Below are 18,742 nucleotides of genomic sequence, written 5' to 3'. Positions count from 1 at the left end.
GTCTCCAAGGACTGGATCCTATTTCTCAACCTCATTTTACCCAGTCTGCAACATGGGAGGCACTGCTAGGTAGGCGATTCAACATAAAAAGCTGCCTTGCACTGCATCAGGCCACTGGTCTAGGTTGGCATCACCCACATTGACTGGCAGTAGCTCTCCAGGCTTTCAAGCAAAAGCCTTTCCCTGGCCTTACTTGGAGATGCCAGCGTTGAACCTGGAACCTTCTGCCTGCAAACAGGTGCTGTGTCCCTGAGCTGCGCCCCGTCCTTTGATACTCATTGCTGTTGGCTCAGCAACAGGAGTAGCAGAACGTGAACCTATTACCTTCCGCGTTAAAAGTCATTTCACCCCATCGACCTTCCACTTTTTGAACAGGTTTTCGACTCGAATGTAAACAAAGAGAAGTTGCTGCGTCTGAAGTTAGGCTCTGGGAAAGTCATCAAGGTAAGGTGGCACCATCCTTTCACCACAGTGCAAGGCCCTGGTTAGGGATTTTTGCCTCCAGTTCCACATCAAAGCAGAGTACAGCAGCCAGGGCTGTGTGGAAGGCTGAATAGCAGTGATGTTTTTTGAGCTCAAATCCTGATCAAATGGCTTCCTCAAGAACTGCAGGCAGGTAGCTGTCCCAGCTTGTCTGCACTTGCCAGGATCTGCTGGAGTGGGAGGCCCCAACAGGGTCCCTCAATCCCTGTAAAATTCCTCACCCTGCCCTACTGGCCAATCAGACTTGCCCTTTCTTTACAGGAGGGGTGGGGAACCTCAGGCCCAGCAGGGACTGAAACTGGCCCTCAGGATTCACCCCACGCCATTCCCCTCACCAAGCCTGCTCTGTGGCCTGGACCAAAACAGTCCTGGACCTCCAATGTTGCCTCTTGCTGTCCTGGATGAGAGACAGAGGGGGGAGTGTGAGTGGGTGTCTAAAGTAGCCTATTGTACAAAGGTAAAAATTACATTCGTTGCCCCTCCCGCTTTCCCCTCCTGCCCCGCCCACTCCTGGCATGCTCCTCCCCACCAAGAAGGTTGCCCCGGAGGGAATGGTTTCCATCCCTGCTTTAAAGCTACTTCCCTCGAGACGCAAGAGAACTGTCAGTATTCCTGTGCTCTGCTCTCAATCAGCCTTTACCAACCTGAGAACCACTCACCCAGATGCTTTGGACTCCAACTCCCATCAGCCCCAGCCAGTGCCTGCAGATTGGAGTTGGAGTCCAAGGTATCTGGACATCAGGTTGGCGAAGGTTTTGTGGTTCTGGCACTTAGCTCAGAAAACCCAAACTTGTTTTCTGCTTGGTTCTCCATTTCTGGAACTTGAAGGGCTGGGAAGATGGGATGATCGGCATGAAGAAAGGAGGCAGGCGGTTCCTCCTCATCCCGCCAGCATTGGCTTACGGGCCTTCGGGAGAAGCTGAACGCATTCCTCCGGACTCAACGCTGGCCTTTGAGGTGGAAGTCAAACGGGTGAGTGTGTCTTCCTCCAAGAGACCAAGAGAACCTCGGAAGGTTGTTGGGTGGTCGTTCTACCGTCTGGATAAAGTTCTAAAAATGGAGGCAGTGGTTGCCTTAACCAAACTCCATGATGCCCCTCTCTTGCTCCCTTAGGTGAGGTTTGCAAAGGACGCTGGCTCCGCTGGACAGAGCCCCAGGGACTCGCTTACACCTTCACCAGCACCACAATCAGAAAGCCCCGCTACAGACTCAGCATGGCTGACTCCTCCTACTCCCGCTCCAAAGCCAGGGTGAGAAATAAATTGAGGGTGCTCTTAGCTTTAAAGCCTTCCATTCTCCCAGTTGTCGCATCCTAACTCTGCAGTAAATATGTTGCCAACTCTGTGTTTGAGGCTTTCGGCCTTCACTTCAGATGCATAACTCAGGCCCCATCTGCACTGTACCACCTTGAGATCTGTGGATGAAGAAATGAATGAAAGAGTAAGAGGAATTGAGGAAAAGATAGAGAAGGTAGAAGGAAGGTAGAAGGAAAAAGCGACAGTTGCAGTGACTGAACAGGTGAATGATATTTGGGGTAAAAATACGGAAACATCCAAAACAACACAAGAATTAAAAAACAAGATACAAACCTTAGAGGAAGCTGTGAGAAAATCGGCGAAAGAGCAGAAAGAAACTGGGAAAGAATTTGAAAAGGTGAAAAAAGAACTGGAGGAGTATAAAATTAAACAAGACGCCACATGGGATCCCCCATCAATATTACAAATGCAGAGTAAGGGAAAAAACACTCAGATTCAGGGGTGTACCTGAGGAGGAGGGGGGAAATATCCAAAGGAAATTACAGTGGTACTTCTGATTAAGAACTTGATTCGTTCCGGAGGTACGTTCTTAACCTGAAACTGTTCTTAACCTGAAGCACCAATTTAGCTAATGGGGCCTCCTGCTGCTGCTGCCGTGCCGCCGGAGCACGATTTCTGTTCTCATCCTGAAGCAAAGTTCTTAACCTGAGGTACTATTTCTGGGTTAGCGGAGTCTGTAACCTGAGGCGTTTGTAACCTGAAGCATTTGTAACCCAAGGTACCACTGTAATAGGAGAATTAGCCCTGTGGCTAGAGATACAAGAAGAAGAACTATTAAATCATACAGAAAGAATATTTAGAGTAAACTCCAGGAAAGCGAGAGAGAATAAATGGCCAGGGGATTGTCTAATCACATTCACATCAAATTGGATAAAAGATAAAATGCTACAAACAAAGGGAAAGGAAAATCTAGTAGTGAATGGGAAGGAGATCATAATTCTGAGAGAGATTCCTCTTAGTTGGATAAGTAAAAGAGATAAACACCAGTTCCTAACCAAAGCATTTAAAAAAAAGAGAGCTCTACAGATGAAGTCCAGTATACAAATTCAGTAAATCATACGTTCCAAATAGCACCATGCCACTTTCAACAGCCGTGGCTTCCTGCAAAGAATCCTGTCTCATAGACAACCTGGCAGGGGCCACTTTCCAGGGCTGGGCTGAGGCGCCAGTGGACAGAGCAACAGATGCTGCTCCTGCCTTCTGTGCAGCCAGAAAATACACCATGTGGGGCTTCTTTCTGCACACGCCTCTCCCTGCCCAGGGAAGCAAGATGCACTGTCACAGTTCAAGGACACATTCCAGCCAGGCTAAAGCTCCCTTGGGGAGGTCATGAGGTGGGGTTGGTGAGGGGCATGGCCGAGGCAGAGTCCCAAAGGCCAGTTTGAGTATCCCACCCCTTAATAGACTCTTCCTGCAGTATTCAGGTTTGTTAACTCCCTTCCTTCCATACCGCAGGGAGCAAGCTGTGCGTGCCAAATCAAGCTCTATTAGCGAACAGCTAGCGGTAAGTCCCCATTGGAGCCAAATCTGCCTATTGACTGTATAGTTCCTGTTGATTGTGACCAAAGCAATGAGAAGTAACTTGGTCCTCTCATAGAGAGAGGGATCCTTATTGGTGAGCATTTTTTGAGAAACTCGGGTTACGTTTCCCTGTTGATCCTGTGATATATATATATATATATATATATTTAATAAAAGCTCCCACGTAATAAAGGTATGTCACAGGAAAATCATATCATCAGTAACTACGTGTAACTAACCTTTGATATTGTGTTTGTATAGACTTCTGAGATGGGTTTCTAAGCAGGGTTTTTTAAAATAATAATAATAATAAATGCATTTTTAAGGTTCTTTCAGGGACCCAGGTGGCGCTGTGGGTTAAACCACAGAGTCTAGGGCTTGCTGATCAGAAGGTCGGCGGTTCAAATCCCTGCAACGGGGTGAGCTCCCGTTGCTCGGTCCCAGCTCCTGCCAACCTAGCAGTTCAAAAGCACATCAAAGTGCAAGTAGATAAATAGGGACCGCTCCGGCGGGAAGGTAAACAGCGTTTCCGTGCGCTGCTCTGGTTCGCCAGAAACAGCTTTGTCATGCTGGCCACATGACCCGGAAGTTGTCTGTGGACAAACGCCGGCTCCCTCGGCCTATAGAGCGAGATGAGCACCACAACCCCAGAGTCGGACACGACTGGACCTGATGGTTAGAGGCCCCTTTACCTTTTAAGGATCTTTCATTAATCATTTTAGAGTGAAAATGTGGCAATAAAATGGTGCATTCATCAGGGGGGAAACCCTGCACTGGAAGGTTCTATAAATGTAAAACACTCCCCCCCCCCATGGGTGTGCATGTTTACAACATCTTAGTTGATCTGTGTATTTCATTCCCATTTCCTATCAGAGGGCATGCTGGCTGGGGGCTGATGGGAGTTGTAGTCCATTACACCTGTAGGGTCCCAGGTTGGTGAAGGTTGCTGTGCCCTTTTCTATAATATATTTTTTTTAAAGTTTTCTATTTTACATTTCAAAATAAACATTTTACAAACTTTAAAATATCCAGCCACTTCCCTTCTTCTCCTTCCATGTTTCTTTTTATATATTATACATTCCTGCATATTTTACTAAACCATTCAAATCAGTTTTCCACTTTTACACCCATCAAAAATTATTTACTCTGTTGAATTTATCTCAGTGCTGCCGCCATTTTCAGCTGGTTGATACGCCCTTAACTAAGGCCTAAGTACTGGGCATCTGACATGCATTGTCAGGCACACAAAGGAAGCCACAGCGGGCAGGTTGGGGGGGGAAGAGAGAGAGAAGGACAAACCAGCTGCTTTCTCTTAGGGGATCTTGCTTGGGCTCTGGTCCCCTTAGCTTAATCCTGCCCAGGGGGTGTGGCAGCCCTCACCACCATTTTGAAATCCAATGTTAGGCTTTGAAAGGGTAAGAGAGGTTGTTTTACTGGGTGCATCCCATGATATGGGAAGAGGAGTCTCTCTTTTTTTAAGCAACCTTGAAGATACCTAATGCAGAAAGATTGGAAATCTATTGTATGAGCTTGTAAACCACTTTTATTTTACTTAGCTGGACAATGAGGTCACTTTGGCTTGGGGACTTGTAGCCGACAACATTTAGATGGAAGGTCCCCTCAATCACCCTCCCTGTTTCATAGCCTGGCTAGCTGGCCCTGCCACGCATTGCTGTGGCTTTGTGTGTGAAATTAGGAAGAAAGGAATAAGATAGTTCATGTTTGGGAGGTGTGTGTGTGGTGGGGTGGGAGGGTAGTGGGGCAGCTTGGCATGGTGTGAAGTTTGGAGACTTTGGGTGTGAGATTTTGTGTGTTACCTGGCCACTCCTCCGTGGAGTGGAAGTGGTTGCGTCAGTGGGGGAGGGGCTGCTTGTGTTGGGAGGTGTGGTGTGGTGAGATAAAGCCTTATTTTGATGTGTTGGCTTTGGCGGCAGCGGCAGGGCTCGGCCTGGCCCTGATGGCGTCGCTGGTGTGGGCGGAGTTGGTGGCACGGCCGACTTGGGTGTGAGAGCGTATGTGGTGGTTGGGGGGGGCATGGTCTGTCTGTCTTTCTGTCTTTCGTTGCGGCATCAGCAATGCCGGAGTCGGCGGCGTTGGGGCTTGGCCTTCCTCTCGGGGTGTGTGGTGTGTGACGGCAGTGGTTGTGGCGGTGGTGTGGGGCGGCCTGTCTCCAACAGCAGTGTTGGTGTTGGCACAGCCTGGGTGCCTCTCACGTAGCTGTTGGCCCAAGCGGCAGGATCCTGTCGTTGCTCTGAGCAGGAGTTGGCGTGGTGGCGGTTACAGCATGCTGCGTTTTATGACGTCGGGATATTGCCCCCACCCTTGGACAAGGAGCTGTTTGAGTTGTGTATTGTAGCTGTAGTTGTGTCATTGGCCATTAGATGGTGCTGTGTTGAGTTCCTAAAATCTGGGTTTTACCTGCCTCAGGTGTGAAATCTCTACGCAAACTGCATAAGATCCTTCGCGTATTCGCATGTGACGTGTCAAAATTTTAACGCAGTCGGTCCAGCGGTTTCGGTGAAGACACGCAAACATGGTCTGCTTACATTTATATATATATAGATGTCATATTCTGACAAACAATAACTTCCATTTCTGAAAAGCCTGGATGGCCAATTATAACACCAATTTCTCTTCCCTTCTCTTCTCCCCCCCACCCTCTTTCTTTCCCTGGCCAGAATCCTGATGCAACAAAAGTGAAACTGATTTCCCGCATGGCAAAGATGGGTCAGCCCATGCTACCTGTCCTCTCCAGCACATTTGCACCCCAGCAAGACTCAGTTGACAAGGAGGTAGAGGTGTGTTAGCTTAAATTCCCAGTGGGGGTGGGGTGGGTGTTGGCTGTTGCTGAAATTCAGGTAGTTTGGCAAGATGACTGTTGATGAACATAGCAAGCTACCTTATACCGAGTGAGACTGCTGGTCCACCTAACTCCCTACTGTCTACACTGACTGGCAGTGAAGGAGGGGAGGGTCCTTTTTTTTTTTTTAGTTAATTACAAACCTTCTTGGTTCTCCAGGGTTTCAGACAGGGGGCATTCCCTGCCTACCAGGTATCAAACCTGGGGCCTTTTGCATGAAACTGAGGGTCTTGCCGTCCCTAGATCTAGTAGTCACCCCAAACAGTTTTTGGGTCTGAATCTTAATTTGAGGGAAAGCCTTGTAAGGATATTTGTATGATGCCTTTCCAAAGTTAAAACTATGCTCAAAGCGGCTTACAACTTTTTAAAAGAAACATAGCTACAAATGTTCTGGCATGCCTCTCTTGTTGATGTGGGATTTGAAGCCTCCAGGGTCCCTGCCACTTCCCAGGAGGGTTAATTGTGCATAGTCTTCTTCAGGAGCCGAATGCCATGCAAGAATTTTCAACCATCTGTCCGAACGACTACCGTCCAATGGCCCATCCTCCATGGGCAATGCAAGGTAAAATGTGTGTTCCCTTCTTGCGCCTTGGTGATGGTCACCAACTTGGGTGGCTTCAAAAGAGGGTTGGGCAAGTTCATGGAGGAGAGGGCTGCCCATGGCTACTGGCACTGTGGCTGCGCCCTCCCTCCACGGTTGGAGCAAAGAATGCTTCTGGGTGCCAGTGGCTGGAAACCGCAGGAGGGGAGAGGGCTCTTGTGCTCAGGTGCTGTTTGCAGGCTTCCTATCGGGGCACCTGGTTGGTCACTGTGAGAAGAGGATGCCAGACTAGATGGGGCCACTGGCCTGATCTGGCAGGGCTCTTCTCAGTAGAATTTAGTTGGGCACAATCCAGAGGCCAGCATGATGATTGTGCATGGAAAGTGGAGGAAATCCGGATGTGTGGGGATGGGGGCACAGTGTCCTTCATTTGCTGTAGATCAGTTTGAGCAGAGATCTTTCCCAGTCTGCGTCTGTCACTGGCATTGTGTTTAGATGCTTGAATTGATCTGTTGTTTGTGTGCTTACTCCTCTGGGCTCCTTTGGGTGGAAATAGAGACAAACATTTTGATGATGATGATGATGATGATGATGATGATGGAGGACAACGCTGATGCCTCTGCTTTCTTTCTAGCTCCTCATCCAGCTGTCTCGGGGCTCCAGGCACCTGCTGCCCCCCAGCCACAGCCCCTTCCAAGAGCCCCTCAAAACTGTCAGGTAAGGAGTTATTTGTAGGCAGGGAAAGGTTCTTTCATAGGTTGTCAGGTGAGCCACAACTTCATGCTCTGTCCCCTGGTTTGCTCAAGACAGGGGCATGTGACTAGCAGGCTTGGCTATGTTTCCTCATCCTTTTCTGTCTGTGTCAGGTCTTCATTTGCAAAATAGGGAGGCTGCAGCATAACCATGAAGGTAATAGCCCTTTGGTGCTAATCCCAGAAACAATAAATTAAGACCTAGCAGCATTCATAGCCTTGGGTTGGAGGGAAGCAGTTTGTTACCTTCGCAGTGCTGAGGTAGCTTCCACCGAATCCAGCAGGGATCTTCTATATATTGGATGATCTTTAGAAGAATGTAAGAAGAACCTCTGCTGGATCAGGACAATGGCCCACCTAGTCCAGCATCCTGTTCACAGGGGGGCATCTATTCTCAGTGGCTCCCTGGATGCCTCAGTGCAAAGTGCACAAACAGTGCCTGTGTGTAAGAGCTTTTCCCCCTCCCACAGTTTCCAGCCTCTGACATTCAGAAGAATTCCTTCTTCCAACCACGGAGGTGGAGCATTAGCTGTCGAGGCCAGTAGCCATCAATAGCTGCCTCCCCCATGGATTTGCCCAATCCTCTTTTGTAGCTGTCCAAATGGTTGTCCGCTATTGCCTTTTGCAGGAGAGAATCCCTTGCAGTCCTCAGCCTTTGGGTCATCTAGCCCTTGAGAGCAGGGTTAAAGCAATCCTGCTGTTTTTATGGGGGAACCGGTTTGCCGTCTGGTCAGTGTGACAAGTCACCTGACTCTCCTTTCCCTCCCCCACCTGTGTTCTCAGCCTTATGCAGGGGTGCCATATGCTTACCCACAAGTGAGCGCCGCAGTTTCCCAGCTCCAGTCTGTTGGGTTGTGCCCAGCTCCTTTCCAAGGTATGTTCAAACTCTGCACTATGTAGCATTGGGAGCTGCTTTCAAACATTAACTTTTTTTCAAAAAAAAAAAGCAAAACCCTTTATTAAAATTATTGACAACCCAAAAGTCTGGTAGCAGGCTTGCCATATATGAAGAAAGCAAACAATAAATAATAAGAGAAGGAAATGAAATCCTACATGTTGAGCATTAAAGTTAGAACTTCCCCCGTTCAGAACATCAGAGCCTACGCAAGGCCAGTGACCTATATAGTCCAGCATTTTCTTCTCACGATGGCCAACCAGTGAGGATTAGCAGGATCTGAGCACCTTTCCCTTCCTGTGCTTTTCAGCAGCTGGTATTCAGAGGCATTTATCACCCCCCAGTTGTGAAGTCAAAACATGGGCATCATGGCTAGTTGCCATTGATAGCCTTCTCCTCCTCTGTGAATTTGTCCAATCCTCTTTTGAAGCCATCCAAGTTGGTGGCCATCACTGCCTCCCGCAGAAGAGAGTTGCACAGTTTTAAGTCTGCACTGTGTGAAGAAGCATTTCCTTTTGCCTTATTCCAGCCATTTAAAAGCTGGGAATAGGCAGCTAAGTTGCCTTAAAGTCCCCCCCACCCTAGAAGATTCACGGCTGTTTGTTAAGATGCTCAAGAACAACTGTGTTCTTTTCTCCCTGCCCTTTCTGATTGGTGTGACCCCCTCTCTTCCTGCCCCGTCCCCTTCTATTTGCTTCTGCTGATAGTCTCATTTTGAAACAATAACAAAACACAACCTTGCAGAGTTTTCTTTCCTGTCACAGCAGCTGGAGACATTGCTTCATTCCTGCTGACAGAGACCCGGCAACAGAACACAGAGGTCCGGCTGGCCGTTGGGAAGGTGGCTGACAAGATGGACCAGCTGTCAGTCAAGGTAATACAGAACTTTTGGGATAGGAAGCTGCTTAAGAACTGCCTTGCTAGCACTTTCTGGAAACAATAGGAAGGTGTTTTCCTTGCAACAGGCTTTTCCAGTGGACTGAAAAGCTCCCTCGCCTGAGGTGTTGGTTTTGTATTGTTGATTACTTTATTTCATAAAAAAAACCCACAAAGAACTTTACAAAAAGAATAAAATAATAGAATTATTAGTGAAAACGATTTAAATATTCAAAAAAATAAAACTAGAAACATATCGGCATTCTAGAGATCTAAAGAAGCATGTGCTGAAAAGGGTACAGGCAGTTCCCCATTTACATGGGGGTTGCATTCTAAGGCACTGTGCATGTCAGCTTGCCCCACACCCCTGCAGGGTCAAAAAAGGTGTTCCCACCAATCACACACAGATGGGGAGTTACCTGTACAGTGAAAGTGCCTGCCTGATATTGATTGTTGTTCAACTGTTTTAAGGCTTTTAAACAGCTTTGGGGTTTTGTGTTAAAAAATAAAAATAAAACCGGATTTAAAGATTTACTATGAAGCAACTGCCATTTGCTGGATGAAAGAATGGTTTATGTTAGAAAACACTGATGTATTAGATTTAGAAGGTTATAATAATACGTTTGGATGGCATGCATATTTATGGTATGATAAAGTGAAGGTTTAATAAAAATTTATTATAAAAAATAAAAAAATAAAACAAAATGATAGCTAAACGGTAATAAAATAAAATAAAAATTAAAAATCAAGCAGTATATACATTTTGTGAAATCAATCTACCTTCAGGTTTTCCTTCTGTTTCATACTGTTTGGAAAACTGTATCTAGCTGCTTTTATTAATCTCGGGGGGAGGGAGGTTTGGGACTAGGGAAGTTGCTTCAGCTAGGTAGGTGGAGCACATCTTTTCATGCAGAAGGTTCCCTGTTAGCTCCCTAACATCTCCAGGTAGGACTGGGCAACTCCCCAGTCTGAAAACCCAGGGAGATGCTGCCCACCAGTGTTGACAGCACTGAGCTAGATGGACCCAGTGGTCTGATACTGAGCAGCACAAAGGGCCCAGGCCTGATCTGGCTTCTTCTTTCCCATGTTCTGATGCTTCAATCTGCACCTCCTTTTTCCTTTCTCTCCCCACACCCCTTGCAGCTGGAGGAACTGCGGAAGCAAAACTCTGGCCCCGGTGTCTCTTCTGTTACCATGGAAAGCTCTATGATCATGAGTAACATCCAGCGTATCCTGCAGGTAAAGAGCCTGTGTACTTGAAAGCATGAGGACTAGAACCTTGCTTTACCTTCAGGTGAAGGGTCACAGCTAAGTGGCAGAGCATATGATTTGCAGGCAACAGGTCCTGGGTACAATCCCCAATGGCGTCTCCTGGCAGGGCTGAGACCCCATGCCTGAAACCCTGGAGGAGACGCTGCCAGTCAGTGTAGAGTCTTGGGGAGCCTTGGGCACAAATGCTGCCCTATCCTTCCCTGTTCCGGCTCAGCACCCTCCTTGAGTTCTTTTGGCCAGCTGGAAGTGTCTTTGTGAACTGTTGCCCCTTGCTAGCCTGGACGTGGAGCAATCGATGTAAGGCAGTGGTAGGCAACCTAAGGCCCATGGGCCACAAGCGGCCCACAGGGGTCATTTAACCAGCCCACGAGCCACCCCTGAACCAAGCGGCCTGCTTGGCGAGTCCCCTGTTTGGTGAGTCCCCACGCGTTGCGCAAAACCGGTGCAGCACGGTGCAGGGACTCGCTTCCGCGGCGCTGGAAATCGTGTCTGTGCATGCACAGATGCAGGAAATTGCGTCAATGCAAACGCTCCACCCACTTTTGTCCCTAGACCCGCCCACTCCTGGACAGTTGATCCTGAGGCAAGGCAACTTTTGGACTGGCAGAGGTTCTTCGCCCCTGTTGTAGGCTGCATTGAGCTAGATATAGGCAACTATCTGGCTTGAGCTAAGGGAGCTTCCTCTGCTCCAGTTCCTCTAAGGCTGCACTAGCAATTGGGCTTTTAGTATCGCAGCTCCAGACATCCAGAATCAGTTTCAAGCCCAAATCAGACCAGGGCTTAGTGTGATGCTGTTTAGATGCCTCTTGAAAGCACGCTTGCGTTGGAGGGCTTTCCTTCCTGACGTGTCACGTACGAAGATCAAGTTTTATACCTGCTGAAATGGTGTTGATGTTTTAAAAGTTGAGTAGAATAGATGGGCTTATTGTATCACAGTTTGTGAAACTGATTTTATTCATTCTCAGAGCTTGGATTTCTGTGTTCTGCTTTTACCATATATGTTGCTTCCATGGCTTCATGCAGAACAGCTGTCTCACAATTTGCTTACTAAATAAAGTTAAATAAGATGGGGACAGGGAGAGAAACCGAATTTGCTAAGTTTACCTAAGAGGTTTGCAAAAGGGGAGCAGCTCCAAACTGCCCAGTGTTCTGTCCATGACCATGGCGAAAGGCCGCAACAATTTCTCTCCTCAAATCTGAGTCCCCAAGAGAGGTTGGGGGAGATAGTCCCCATCTATCCATTGGCCAAGGCTGGCTGGAGATTGTGAGAGTTGTAGAGGCCAGGATTGACTCTGACCCATTCCATTTTGCTCTTTGTGCCACAGGAAAATGAGAGGTTGAAACAGGAGATCATTGAGAAGAGCAGCCGCATTGAGGAGCAGAACAAGAAGATTGGGGAACTGATTGACCGCAACCAACGGTGAGGGAGACTCTTGCTCACTTTTACTGCTCTATGAGAAACAGTTGGTATTTGTGGCTGAAGCCTAAAGCTCAGGGGGCCTGGCTCAAACCCCAGGTACCCCAAACTGCTGCCAGTCAAAGTGGACAGTACTGGGCTGGATGGACAAATAGAGGAATACAGGAATATAGCCTGTGTGGGGTAGCAGTTAAGAGTGTCTGTCAGAATAAGATCTGGGAGACCAGGGTTCCAATCCCCACTCTGCCATGAAGGTGACCTTGGGCCAGTCACTCTCTCTCTCAGCCTAACCTACCTCACAGGGTTGTTGTGAAGATTTAAAAAAAGGGAGAACTATGTACCCCCACTCTGAGCTCCTTGGGATATAAAGAAAATAATAAGAACAACTATTACGATTCTGATATAAAGGATAGAAGCTCTCCTAGGTGGCTTTTGAAAAGTTAGGTCTACATATGATGCTGCCTTGATTTCTTTTTTTACATGAGAGGATGGAAAGTATCAAATCATGCAAACATTCACCTGTGTAAAAAAAAATATCTCCCCCAGCTATGTGGAGCAGAGCAACCTGTTGTCAGAGCAGAGCAGCACCTCACTGCAGAGGACCATGGAGCACACGCAGGCAAGGGTCCTACATGCTGAACAGGAGAAGGTAAGCCCTGGTAGTGTGACAGCCACCACACGAAGGGGCAGGGTGGGTGGGCAAGTGACTGAAGCTGTGAGGAGGGCAAGTGCTATCCCAGGATCCCGTCCCTGAGTTCACAATCGCTAATGCAGGTCACAATTCCCCTTTGCCTGCAGGCCAGAAATAAGTTACGTATCTGAGCAGCAGCAACAACAAAATACAGTGGTGCCTCGCTAGACGAATTTAATTCGTTCCACTGGTCTTTTCTTATAACAAAAAATTCGTCTAGCGAATCCCACAGGAATGCATTGAATTTTTTTTTTTTGCCCATAGGAACGCATTAATTGAATTTCAATGCATCCCTATGGGAAACCGCGATTCGCTAGACAAATTTTCCGTAAAACGAATTCGTCTAGCGAGGCAACCTCCGCTAGGAAAAAAACCTTTCGTTAAGCGGAAATTTCATTAAGCAGGGTATTCGTTAAGCGAAGCACCACTGTAGAACAAACGACTGGCTAGGTATACATGCACATACAGGTAAAAGATTCATAAGCTTCAGGTAATCCTTTGAAAAGCACCTCAGGTTGAATATGAGAGAGCAACAGAATGTCCTTTTAAAATTTAACAGAGTGGCTAAGAAAAAAAATGCACCACATTGGGCTACAGTACGATCTCGTTGACTGCATTCACATGCCATGCTAAACTGTGGGTTCTCATGGCGTTAGCAAGCACAGTGAACGTACCCCTCACCACCTCCTATGCAGCCAAGCAGAAGGGTGTGAGAGTTTCCACTTCTAGGTAACCATTGCTTCCTCTGTTGTCTGGATTGAGAGCAGCCATTTATGTTAAGTAGAATTAGTTTCTGAAGTTAGCTTATTGGAAAAAACCATTTGAAGTTGGTGTGCTTGATATTAACCATAGTTGATGTTAACTGCAGCTTGTTGTACTGGGCAACACAGCAAACCATGGCTAGGCATAAGTGTCAGGGTTCCTTGCCACACGAGAGGAGGAGATGTAAGGGGAAAGCATGCAAGTCAAGGTTTGCTGTGGCCTGTTCTTGCTTGGGCATCAGCATGCAAACCCTGTCATTAAGGCATATTACATGCATTTTACCCTGAGGCCGCTGGGATTTTCAGTGATATAATCAGCCCTTGAACCACAGAATAAGCAGAGTGCGCTTAACCCCTGAATGCCATTGTCTCTTTTGATAACTCTTTCTCCCCTCTTGCTGCTTTTGCTTCTGGTGGTGTTAACTCTCCTCTCCTTGTCGCCGCTTTTCTCTCTAGCACATGCCGCCACTGGATCAGGGGTGGGAACAGGTGAGGCGATGTCCTTGGGTGTCCTGATTACATGAGCACTTCCTTCCTCCCCTCATACTTTTCCAGATCACCATTTCATACTTTTAGCAGGTTAAAACCCCACACCTTCTGCAGGTGTCTCTCTCTGCGAAGCCTCTCTGTGCCTTGGCATCCTAGCTTCAGTGACAATGGGTTTTGCTAAATCAGGGACTCCAGGCCCCTGAACCAAAGGCCAACTTCCAGGCCTATGTGTCTGGCCCTCAAAACTTCTTCCAAGCCCGCACCCTCACCAGTCCTACTTTGCACCCTCCTTGAGTGCTTTTGCCTGGCTTGGTCAGGCCAAAAGCCCGTCTTATTCTAACAACCAGATGTCCCAAAAGGGAATCCTACAAACAAGATCTGAGCTCACCCACTTGCAATTCCCAGGAACAGCATGCTGCCTCCAACGTTGGAGGGAGACGCTAGCCCTTGTGGCTGGTGGCTGTGGATAGCTTTTCCTGCTCCATTGTTTTGTCTAATTCGCTGCTAAAGCCATCCAACTTGGTGGCCTTCATTCCATCTTGTGGGAGAGAGCTCTGATGTGTGAAGATGTCCTTTCTTTTGTTTGTCCTGAATTTTTCTGAGAAAATATTTTCTGCTTTCCATTTTATGCACCTTTGTTGTGCATGCTTTTTCCTGAACTAAAAAGCCCAAGGCTTGTGCCTTTCCCCGGCCCACCGCTCCTCATAGCCTTTCCAGTAGACCAGTCCTGCAGGGTGTTTCCTGGGAGACTCATTATTAGCATTTGGAAGCCTCCAATAGCACAGCTCTTGCATCCTCCCAGGAAAGGTCTTGTGGGCTCTCCTTCCCCATGTGTTCTCCTGTCTCTTCTGCTCCTTTGCGCTGCAGGCCAGGGTCACCAAGGAGCTAGCGGAAGCCACGGCACAGATCTCCCAGCTCCAGCTGGAGCTGGCCCATCATCAGAAGCAAGGGATGGATCTCCACTCCCAACTGAATGAAGCCCTGACAGAGTCGGAGAGGCACAGAGCCCAGGTCAACCAACTGCATACACAGCTGGCAGGTAAGGGAAGCTGAGGGAGGCGCTGAAATGGCAGAAGAGCACTATCCAAGCATGTGCAGAGTAGTTTTGTCATCCTAGGAAATTCTTTAGGTTGTGGGTAGGGAACCTATGGCCCTCCAGGTATTACTGGCCTTCACCTCCCATGAGCCTCAGCAAGCGTAGCCAGGGATGATGGGAGTTGGAGTCCAGCAACCTCTGGAGGTCCTGCTCCTTAGGGCCTCCTGCAGTGTAGCTGTTAAAAATTCAGGGACAAAATCTCCTTCAAAGACTCTTGACCAGGCTTCCTCAAATTTGGCCCTCCAGATGTTTTGAAACTACAATTCCCATCACCCCATACTACTGGTCGTGCTAGCTAGGGATCATGGGAGTTGTAGGCCAGAAACATCTGGAGGGCTGAGTTTGAGGAAGCCTGCTCTTGACTTTAATTCCATCTGTTTAAAAAAGGAGAGCTTCTGATCTTTACAAACTTGATTGATTGTATTTCTATGCTGCTTTTTTGTTGAAGTGAATCTCCAGCTTACAAACAACAATAACATAATGTAACATAATAGAAAATGCGTTTGTGCAGATTCTGGATCTTCCTTGCCCTGCTTGCAAGAGCAGAGTGAGAAAAAAACATGTGATACTGTATGTCTATAAAGTTACACGGAGGCCCCATCCACGCTATACAGCATTATCATACCACTGCAGTCAGTCATGGCTTCCTCCCAAGGAATCCTGGGAAGTGTGGTTTGTTCCGGCTATATGTTCAAAGCATATAGTGCAGATGGCACTGTACTTAGGCTTAGCTACAGCAGTGGATGGAAACAAGGACATGCACTGCGGCACAGGCTTCCATCTGTCACCGGCTCTGTGCCCCACCTCCACAGAACTTCAGAAGTCGTCTGACGACATGAAAAGCAGATACCAGGAGGAGAAGCTGAGCAGGAAGCAGTTGGATGAGAAGGTGACGGCCCTGGAAGAGGAGCTGGCTGATCTCAGCATTAAGAAGGAGAATCTGGAGAAGGTAGTGCCCAGGGGTGAAAAAATTCATCAGCAAGGCCAGAAGTGGCTCCCTGGAAAACTCTAGCTGACCCTTAGGATTCTCCCAGTGCCACATACACACACACACCAGCTTTGCACCTTTGGCTATTCTTTGCCTCCCTGGAAGATGCCCTTGAACTCTGATCATGCTTCTTCTTAAATGAAGGATTGAAAGGGACAAGTGGGGAAATTAATGTGTGTTGCTCCGCCTACTTTTACTACTGGCAGGCAGCCCCCAAGAGGTCATAGTCAGTGGAGGCTGGTCTATTAGGCAAACGGGGCACTGCCCTCACCCAGCCACCACTTGCTTGGCTTCTTCCTTACAGCCAATCAGGATGTGGCTCTGCCTGTCATTGGGCTCCTTGCCTTCTGCCCCACCCACCTTAATGGGCAGGAGCCACCCATCCTTAGAACACCTCTGCTCACTCTGCTGGGTTCGCATGTCTGCCGTAGGCCCCTCTGCTTACTGTTTATTACAGGGGCTCCTGAACTGTGGTCTGCGCACCACCACTTAGTTAATGCTGGTTTCCTTCTAGCTTTCCCTGCTTAAAACCACAAGAAGCTCAGAGAACGAGAAGCTGTCACCGCAGCAGGAACAGCCAGAGCCTGTGAAAGGCAAGGTCAGTGAGGCTCCCTTAAAACCTCTTGATGGAGAGTCTGCGGTTCTAACGTGCCCCATGGGCTTGTTACACATCTGTGCTGTGAGCCAGTGCGATGTTGTGTAGTGATGCAGAGACTGAACTGCTTGGTGCAAATGTACAGTATATGGAGCTTAGCTTTAGCTGAAAAAGCAACTCATAAATTACATGTAGTCAAAGGCTGGAGGACCCTGAAAAATTCTATGCAGGCAGTTGAGTGGGATTTTACCTTGTATACAATCTGTAGAGAGACAAACAGGACTCCCTGTCCACAATACAGAGTGAAATGTGGCTTGCCTAATTGGTCCCAAACATTTAGAAGGGCACCAGGTTGGGAGAGGCAACAGCAGTTAAAACAGTTTACAGTCTCCCACAGGAGACTCACAAATAAGGTATCTCCTAAAAATATACACAGATGTGCTCCTCTCTCTGTAATCAACCCTGAGGTGCTCCAGAAATAAGAAGTGTTAAGGAAAGTGGGGGGGACAAGCAGTGGAGAGAAATCTTAGTCACATTCAGGAAAAACAATGGCAAACCATGCTTCTGTAACTTCAATCGGGAGTTGTTAACTGTTAGTCTGAACAGCACAATGCAATGTCATCCATCTCTTGGCACATGGATGCTATCCAGATAATGTATGTTGGTTGTAAAATAAATGAATAAATGAAATCACCATCAACAACAACCACATTTGGCTGTCCAGAAGCTCTTCATTCAAAGCCCGCTGCCCCTGCTGGTGTAGCTTCCCTGCCTTCTGACTCTTTGGCATCATCCTGCCCCAGGTGAAGAAGATCATGAACGAGGTCTTCCAGTCCCTGCGGGGCCAGTTCAACTTGGAGGAGTCCTATACCGGCCAGGAGGTCCTGGGGATTGTCCTGAACACCATCAAGGTACAGCCCAGGGCAGATTGATCCTGACACCTGAATAAGATGCAAATTGAGTGAACTGTGGTCTATCATTTCTCTTCCTTTTTGTATGGCTCCAAATGTCATGGGTTTGGGTGCCAGAGTTTTGGGTGCAATCTGCCCATAAGTCCTGGATTTAGTAAGTGTTAGAATTCATCAGTCCTTGGAGAGTGAAACTGAAAGTCAGAAGCTTAATAGCTGGACTCAGCTTCCTGTGTTGGGGAGATCGCTTGAGAGGTGGGCCATTAGAGAACTAATAATAATGATGATAATGACAATATTAATAATTTTATTTATGCCCAGCCACTCCGGGTGGCTTCCAACACATATATAAAACATAGTCAAACATTAAACATCTTTTTTAAAAATGGAACACTTCACGAATTTGCTGAGGCCGTGCTAACCTCTTTATCAATCCAATTTTAGTATACAGTATGTGCTGCAGACAGAGAGATGGGCCATCAGCAAGACAGACAACTCTACCAACCAGTAGATGGGTGAAGCCCCAGGCAGAGCTTTGAGATAGTGAGTTTGAAGACAGTGCCAATGTTTTGGTTAGGAGGAATTTTTAGGATTTCTGTTGGCTATGGTGTGATCAAAGGAAAAAAGGCTTTCAGTCTATTAAATGCAGCAAGCTGGAGAGGCAGGATCAGAGCACAATGCGGACTGACAGTTTGAATTAGAGGTTGCAGCAATGGGAAAAACAGGACTCTCTTGGAGTGTAATGCTGGGGGGCCCCTCCATTGTAGGCTCAGGTGTAAATAAACTATATATCATTATGACACCACAGTCTACACTGTTTCCAAAGGAAACACAGACTCTGGGTTAGTGCCTAGACCCCTGGAATCTTGCACCGGTCAGGGATTGGGGTGGCATGTAGCACAATATTCCTAATCATGGGAGCAGCTCTCTAGAAATAACAGGTTGTATCTAATGTACTACAAAGTCAAAGTCACTTAGCTGTGACTGTGTGGCTGAGTAGGGATTCAAACCCTGGTCTCCTGAGTCCTGGTTAGAGACCGACCATTATACAGTGGTACCTCGGTTTATGAACACAATTGGTTCCGGAAGTCTGTTCATAAACTGAAGCGTTCATAAACTGAAGCGAACTTTCCCATTGAAAGTAATGGAAAGTGGATTAATCCGTTCCAGACGGTCCGCAGAGTAACCGTTCATAAACTGAAGCGAACTTTCCCATTGAAAGTAATGGAAAGTGGATTAATCCGTTCCAGACGGGTCCGTGGAGTACTTAAACTGAAGCGT

At 47.5% G+C, this 18,742-nt stretch overlaps 1 protein-coding gene across 4 annotated transcripts in view; it reads left to right on the top strand.

Moving 5' to 3' along the window:
- The window catches only part of FKBP15 (FKBP prolyl isomerase family member 15), a 32,493-nt gene that overhangs the window by 11,222 nt on the left and 2,529 nt on the right, over positions 1-18,742 (top strand). For 2 of the 4 annotated variants that reach the window (XM_035112667.2, XM_035112670.2), the window contains 17 exons: positions 376-444; positions 1,312-1,455; positions 1,597-1,733; positions 3,255-3,303; positions 5,999-6,118; positions 6,661-6,742; positions 7,356-7,438; positions 8,257-8,347; positions 9,133-9,242; positions 10,388-10,483; positions 11,842-11,936; positions 12,480-12,582; positions 13,842-13,874; positions 14,742-14,913; positions 15,783-15,919; positions 16,473-16,556; positions 17,357-17,464. In XM_035112667.2, coding sequence (XP_034968558.2) covers positions 376-444; positions 1,312-1,455; positions 1,597-1,733; positions 3,255-3,303; positions 5,999-6,118; positions 6,661-6,742; positions 7,356-7,438; positions 8,257-8,347; positions 9,133-9,242; positions 10,388-10,483; positions 11,842-11,936; positions 12,480-12,582; positions 13,842-13,874; positions 14,742-14,913; positions 15,783-15,919; positions 16,473-16,556; positions 17,357-17,464 — 1,713 coding nt within the window. The remainder of the gene's footprint in view (positions 1-375; positions 445-1,311; positions 1,456-1,596; positions 1,734-3,254; positions 3,304-5,998; positions 6,119-6,660; positions 6,743-7,355; positions 7,439-8,256; positions 8,348-9,132; positions 9,243-10,387; positions 10,484-11,841; positions 11,937-12,479; positions 12,583-13,841; positions 13,875-14,741; positions 14,914-15,782; positions 15,920-16,472; positions 16,557-17,356; positions 17,465-18,742) is intronic. The other 2 variants (XM_035112668.2, XM_035112669.2) reach the window with 2 other exon arrangements.

This window comes from Zootoca vivipara, chromosome Z (genome assembly GCF_963506605.1).
Source record: "Zootoca vivipara chromosome Z, rZooViv1.1, whole genome shotgun sequence".
Taxonomy (NCBI): Eukaryota; Metazoa; Chordata; class Lepidosauria; order Squamata; family Lacertidae; genus Zootoca; species Zootoca vivipara.
This window is presented reverse-complemented; position numbering and strand designations above follow the sequence as displayed.